A 7,600-nucleotide genomic window follows, 5' to 3' on the forward strand; every position below is an offset into this window, starting at 1 on the left:
TGTTTAAATAAGTGTTATTATTAGTTTTAAATATAATTTAAATTAGAATTATTAAGATTTTTAGTTAACAGTTTCAATAATAATTATTTTTAATTAATATTTAAATATTTTCTACTAAATAAAATAATATAAGATTTTTCTTTTTAATTAAAAATAATCTTGTTATTAGTTTATATTTATAACGAATGACTGTTATATTAATTTATGATAAAAATAATATTTTTAATCAAATTAAAAAATTTAATTTATTCTATGTAAAAATTTAAATTAATAAATAATTCTTCGATCCAAAATTTTAATTTATTATTATTATAATAAAAAAATAAAAAAGGAAAACACAAAAAATTGTAACAGTTCATGTTACAAATTGTCGTTAAAAAGATTTTTAAAAACGAAATATTTAAAATTAATAATAATAATAATAATAATAATAAATACACAGTAAATCTCGCTAGACCTAATACCTAACAGTGAAATTTAAATGATAATCTAATTAAGTGTTGACACGTGACAAGTAAATTTTGTTACTTGATCTAACAAAATTTGTTTAGAAAAAAAGTTAATCTTGGCATGTGACAAATCTCATTGAGTAATCCGTGAGTTTTATTTTGAGAATAATTGTCTCAGGGATATTATTTAGTATATTATTTTAAAATAATAACAAACTGGGAAAAAAGCACTGGGACGAGGGGCGAGACTGACCAGGCAGGGCCCAGCTCTAGCGCACCAATCGGGCCGGGTACCCAAAGACAGCAGCCCGAACCACTAGGTGACACTAGCTTTTCCCAGTATGACGACCCCCGCTCTTCCGAATTCCAGCCTCTCCACCACCACCGCGTCACGCTGCAGCGACGCCACCACGGAACCCAGCAGCGCGTTGACCCTGCCGTCATGTTCAGCCTCCCCTCGGTGGCTGTCGATGCTGTCCTTCAGGAGCACCAGAACGCCGTAGAGTCCCCCGGACGGTCCACATGTGCCGCCGTTACTCCGCTTCTCCCGGTCGGCCTCGTCCGCCTGGTCCCGCGCGTTGGGGTTCACCTCCAGCACCCCTCGGAGTGTAGGGAATTAATTTAGGGTTTCGATCCGCTGGGTGTCGCTGGCGATAGCTTCTTTGATGGCGAACTGCAGGCCGATGATTGTGTTGAGGAACGGAGAGAATAGAAGCAGTATCAGGGAGAGAATCGACGATGTTAATGATAGGAGTGTTTGGACAGGGAGAGAATCAACTTGATTCAAAAGTTCAACTATTAAATTTTGAGTCCGATCATGTGGATAATCACCAATTTCATTTTGTTTTTCAATACGTAACAAATTCACAACGGAATAAAAAAATAAAGAAAGATTCCTTCTATTTTCTCAATGCGGGACAAATTGACAAGTGAAATAAGAAAATGAAGTAAGTCGCCGTTGCAGATAATCTCCATTCAATCAATCTCGAGGTCATTCAGATATTTCCTAATTGAGTCTGCCAGTAGAAAATAAGGAATGCAAGAGAAAAAATCAACACGGAGCATTGCAGTTCATAATCATTTGCTTTGAATAAAAACATTTTCAATATCACACACCCTGACGTTGGAATGCAAGTAGCTAATCTTTCCCAAGTCTTAAGTAAGAAGGCCATCTACAAAATACATCCTCCACCTAAAAGAACCGTATCAAAATGCATCTGCAGCTCTTTCTATTGATCCACCAACAACATCAGTGATCATTCATCAATTTGAACGACTCCAGGAAAGGAGGCCTCCTAGTCATGGTAGCTTGTTCGAAGGCGTAAGCAATTTCGATCAGCCTCGGCTCGGTGCCCTTTAAGCCCCCGAAACAGATTCCGAATGGCATTCCGGTGCTGTCATACCCAGCTGGGACAGTAATTGCAGGGTAGCCTCCAAGGGCAAGCACAGGGGAGGCGCCCACACCCAAAGTCACCATTGCATCTAACTCATTCTGCACCATCATCTTCTCGAACCCATCTCGCGAGAGATTTTTCATCCTCTCCACTGCCTCCCTCACTTCTTCCTCGGATACACTAGTCGTCTCCATTTCAATGAAAGTTCCCTGGCCAAATTCTCTAATCTTCTCCTGCAGTGAACAAGAATAAATTTGTTTAGTTCACGAGTTTCCCAGCCTTTTTGAGAGGACAAGTTATTAAACGTTTTTAAGTTAATGTGGAGCTCAGCAATAGTTCACTAAAACTTAGATTATTTTCATCAAAGAAGATAGCTGCAAATGTTATTATAGAATTTATCAACAATCAAACCTTCTCACAAGCCAACAAAATCCAATCTTTGAATGGTTTGTTCATGATATATGCTTAGACACACTGAAACTGTTCGAAAATCAGATGCTTACCAGATCAGTATTTTTCAAGTTGAAAGCTATAATGTCTGCCAACGATCTCACTGGGGAGTTTATCAGCCCCTTCAGGTACTCAGCTATACCCAATTTGAAGTCAGCCAGGAGAGCAATTGCCTCACCACTTTGATAGGGATCAAGAATGACCTCAATATTTGTAATTTCCAGATTATTCACCAAGGTTGCACCTTCCTTGCTTGAATTTTCAGGAGAATCATCATGGTGTGAGTATCAAGTCGATCAAAGATAACTGACAATCAGTTTAAGGTGGTTGATCATTATGTCTGTTCAGCGATTTTTCTTTTTGGAAATTTTTGAAGTTGTCCTTCTCCATTATCACATTCACAATGGGCTATAATTGGTATTATTCAATATAAAATTAGCAAGTATCATTAATTATGGAGGTAGTTCCTTTTAATCTTCATTTTTAGATTGGACAAAAGACTCTGACCTCTCCTGAGATTTGAAGAAAAGATGCGGACCTCCGCAAAATTTTAAAAATTTCATGAATCTTTCATGTTTGGCAGAAAGACGAGAACTTCCTACACACCTCTCTAAAGATTTGATTTCTAAGACACTTGCACTCTCTTTGTTATTTACCATCAAATCTTAGGAGGAAGCATAATAAATGGCCCGGAATCAAAAGTCTCAAGGAGATCCACAAGATTTTGAATACCTTAACTTTGCGACTTTTCAACAAACTTCAAGGGAGGTCTGCATAATTTTTGGAACCTTGGAAATGCCCTGCATCTTTTTTGTGGAACCTCAGTCAAGGTCTTTGTCCTTCTAGGCTTTACTTTTTATTTTTTTTTCCTGCTTTTATACCATGCAACAACAAAAGGAAGATCCTGAAAGAAAGCATATTAAGGTCTTACCTTAATGTCTTGAGATGGTGCTCGAAGGTGGAAACAGCACTGGATCCATTGAAGGAGTCAAAAAATGGATCCCTCACAACACCCAGTCTTTTTCCTTTGAGCCCATCTTCATTGAGAAACTGCTTATAACCACCTGCAGGTATGAACTTAGCTGCTTCTCCGGTTGCATCAGAGTCTCTTGGATCAAAACCCACAATTGCATCAAGCACATAGACTGCATCAGAAACTGTCCTGCATATTGGCCTTCAGTTTGATCACACAAGAAAATTCATCAGTTTTAACAGATGATATTGGTATAATTGCATCTACAAATGTTTGTGCTTTGTAACAAAGAACAAATGAGAAATGAAACACAAACTAAATGGTTCAGATTATGAACTAACCCAATGGTGTCTTGGCTGGGTGAGACTTGAAGGACACCAGCTCTACTGGTGAGTCCTACAGTGGGTTTGAGCCCTACAACTGAGTTGTGATCTGCTGGACAGATGATGGAGCCATCAGTCTCGGTCCCAAGGGACACTGCTGCCATATTTGCTGCCACTGATATGGCGGATCCACTGCTCGACCCGCAAGGATCTGCAGATTGGACATAAGGATTCTGCAGGTTTCCACACAATTAGTAATGTGATATGAGTTACGAGGTTACTCGTGGCCATGGCAGTCTCACATGCATATAAAGAAAGTGGGTAGAGTTTTTTAGAGCCCTTCTTGTTCACAAACAGCGTGTAGAATTCATCATCTCAAAATGGGCAATGAACCACAATCAAGTTTGAAACTATATACCAGGCTTCACTGCACATTTCAAAAGTGCTAATTCTTCTTCTTTGAGCAGATTTCAAGTACGATTTTACCATACTCAAACAACAACAAATCACATCCTCGAGCCAAGACCTAAAAAAAAAATTTGCATATAAAGAAACAGAAAAAACTAATGGAAGAATTCTCATTCTACCCCAAGTTGCATCTCTAGCTCTTCCATTAGCCTTGTGATCCATTTCTTTCTTCTCAGTTCCCAAATAACTTACCTTAATTCATATTTTTAATATTTTTAATTTTCATTAAAAATATAAATGTTTGCATTTTATTTTAAAAAGTGACTGCATAAGAATGATTTCATTTGATCCATTAATGCTAGTTGAAATTAATAGACAACGTTTGTAAGCATAATAAATGTGAGAACTGCTAATCGAAATTATTCAGAATTTAATTAGCTAAGAACAAATAAATAAAATAAAATTTCAATTGACTTCATAAAAAATTACAGGCGCTCACCAAACCCTGCCCAACTCTTGCAGACCAACCGCTGGGCATGGAACCCCAACACCGAAGTCCGTACCACTCGGTGAGACTAGCTTTCCCCAGTATGACAGCCCCCGCTCTCCTCAGCCTCTCCACCACCCCAGCGTCACGCGCCACCTCCGCGCCCAGCAGCGCGTACGACCCCGCCGTGTTGTTCAGCCTGTCCTTGGTGGCTATGCTGTCCTTCAGGAGCACCGGAACGCCGTGGAGCCCGCCCAGCGGTCCACGGCAGTCGTCGTTGCTCCCCCTTTCTCGGTCGGCCTCGTCCGCCTGGTCCAGTGCGTCAGGGTTCACCTCCACGACTCCGCGGAGCAGGGGATTTAGTGTTTCTATTCGCTGGAGGTAGAACTCCACCAGCTGCCTGGAGGTGAGTTCATTCTCGGCGAAGGCGCGCTGGATGTCGCTGACGGTGGCCTCTTCGATCGCGAACTGCTGGGCGACGATTGGGTTGAGGAGCGGAGAGAATAATAGCAGAAGCAGCGAAAGAATCGACGCCACTGCTGAGCATCTCCTTTCAATCAATCTCATTCGATTGCAGATCGACAAAGTCGAAAACCATAAATAAAACATAGCGGAAGTGGACGATTGATTTCTTCCTTCCACAGTTCAATATTTTCCCAGTCAAAACCACGATATAATGGTTGGAAAAGAGTGTTTGGTGTATTGATTTTTTATTTATCAAGTGCACTAGTTATTTAATTGGTATAGGGGAGATGGTTCTTTCAATACAAATATTAACTTCACTTCGATCATACTTCCTTTTGCCTTTATATATTAATTTAGGAGTGCTTGATCAAAGTGTTCTCTATTTTCTTTTTCCTTTTTCCTTTTTCCTTTTTTTGTTATTTTGCACTGCTATGTTTGGAAGATATTTGATCAAATTTTAATTGCTGCCTGTGATATTAGATTTTCAACCTTATATCTATTCCTCATCATCTAAGTTTTGACGTGAAAGTATAAAATTACTTTTTTTAATTTTATGCAATATCATGTCATTTAAGGAAATGATTAGCATGTAACCTTAATTAAGGCAAGCATGGTACGCTCCATTTATGACTTCGTTCCATACTTTGTGATAATTATATGGGCATTGTTAGCGTATCTTTGCTTAGCTAGTGACTATGACCGAATTCAACATTGTAGTTTATGTCCATTCAATTGGTGTTGCCCATATAAGGTAATTAAAAGCACTTTTTAGGAATTTTTCTTTTATTTGTAAATGTAAATTTTATATTGATCAAAAGTGGTATGTATATAATACACTGGACATATCCAGGAAAGACATCCATATCAACTCATAACGTTACCTTCAAAAACTCAAAAAAAAAAAACATCAAACATGAAGTGTATTATACAATGAAACCTGGGCATACCCAAGGGCCACAAGCCAATCAAACAAACCAAGGAGCTCACATAAAGAAACTTCCCTCTCAAAATCCAAACTCCAAGTGGCGTGGGAACTTCTCATACAAGGTTTTGACTATGTGTGATTGAATAAACCTCACCATAACTTAAGTCGGTGTGCTTTTGTTTTCAAACCTTTTCTTGTTTCTAAAGTGCCACAAGCAGTGGTGGCCAGACAAGCCCTCTTAGCAGCTGTTTGCATTCCAGTCCCTTTCACCTCTTTTTTCAGCCATTTCAGTGCAACTTTTATAGTAGTCATTGCTCTGGTCCATCCAAGCCAACTTCTTAAATAATTTCAAACTTCAACACTCACTCTGCATTTGAAAAACAAGTGCTCCATTGTCTCCAACCCTAAATTACAGAAAACACATTGTAACTCCCCCCCCCCCTTTCACCCTTGAATTTGTCATTTGTCAGTAGTTTGTCTTTAACACAAAGCCACAAAATGAAGGAGTGTTTTGGTATACAACTATTCTTCCATACCAGAGCATGTCATGGCTTCTTAGTTCCTTTTTCTCTCCAAAATTGGTAGACTTTAGCACATATCATTTGGTCTCCATTAGTCCATTTTCTAAGTTGTTGGTCTGCATCATCACTAGTTGTGCATTGCTGCAACATCAAATTCTTTATTTCGACAATTTTCTTAAACATGGGGGAGTCTTCATGCTTAGATGTAGCTTCCCACACACTCTTTCCTTTGAGGTATATCTGGTTTACCCACTTAGACCACAATGAATCTTTCTTCATATGAATATTCCACAAAGTTTTAGTGAGAAGTGCCATGTTCCAAATTTTTAAATCAAACATCCCCATTCCACCTTCCTTCTTTGGGAGACATAGCTCTCTCCAAGCAACAAAAGGCTTCTTCCTACCCCCCCCCCCCAACAAAAATACTCTACATAATTTTACCACATGTTTCAGAACCGACACTAGGATGGGGAAAATTGATAGCCAAAAGCATTCAATTCCCTGCACAACTGAGTTTATCAGCTCCAGTCTACCTGTATAAGTTAGTGTCTTCCTAGGCCATGAACCAATTAGGTTTTCAGTTCTGGCAATCAAGGGCGAGTAATGAGCAGCATTTAGTCTTGTCGAGGCCAAAGGTATTGTAACGCCCCAACCCGCCACGTGGGCTCGGGGTGCTATTTTAGTGACGTCTGTATACCTGATACCATCTCATACATACAAGATATGCAGCGGAAAAAAAATGAAACAATCTCAACATACTATTACCAGAGTCTAAATCAATATATACATCAAGGTTCTTTCCATACTCATATTACATCCCGAAAATGATGTCCACCTACTCGGTCCATATGACTAGTGATACAAGCTCGAAGGCATACTACATAAACTACTCATATCTGAGTTCTTGAAGACACTAAAAAAAAGTAGCTAAACTAGTCTCCACCCCTCTAGATCCCGCTAAACTCGATCTTTAGGATTCCCTGAAAAGATATGTTGTATAATGGGGTGAGACACCTCTCAATTAGGAAGATTAAGTTAATAACAATGTGTGGCAGCATGTTTTTCAATGTATACTAGAATCATATGTTGACTTTATGAGTCCAATCCTATTTTGATAATGACAAATCACTTGGTATTTGATATGTGCATTGAGATTGTGAACAAGAACTATATTAAGCATGCATGGAATAACAAGTCATGGAAGC

General features: G+C 38.9%; 1 protein-coding gene across 1 annotated transcript; it reads right to left on the reverse strand.

Moving 5' to 3' along the window:
- Nucleotides 1-1,513: 1,513 nt before the first annotated feature.
- On the reverse strand, nucleotides 1,514-5,289 carry LOC131156730 (probable amidase At4g34880). Its single transcript, XM_058110623.1, has 5 exons — nucleotides 4,497-5,289; nucleotides 3,608-3,822; nucleotides 3,225-3,467; nucleotides 2,347-2,545; nucleotides 1,514-2,076 (listed from the first exon to the last, which is right to left on the reverse strand). The coding sequence occupies exons 1-5, from the start codon at nucleotides 5,091-5,093 to the stop codon at nucleotides 1,699-1,701; spliced, it is 1,632 nt and encodes a 543-aa protein (XP_057966606.1). The 5' UTR covers nucleotides 5,094-5,289; the 3' UTR covers nucleotides 1,514-1,698.
- Between the last annotated feature and the right edge of the window lie 2,311 nt (nucleotides 5,290-7,600).

The sequence above is a fragment of the Malania oleifera genome, chromosome 5, assembly GCF_029873635.1.
Source record: "Malania oleifera isolate guangnan ecotype guangnan chromosome 5, ASM2987363v1, whole genome shotgun sequence".
NCBI classification, from domain to species: domain Eukaryota; kingdom Viridiplantae; phylum Streptophyta; class Magnoliopsida; order Santalales; family Ximeniaceae; genus Malania; species Malania oleifera.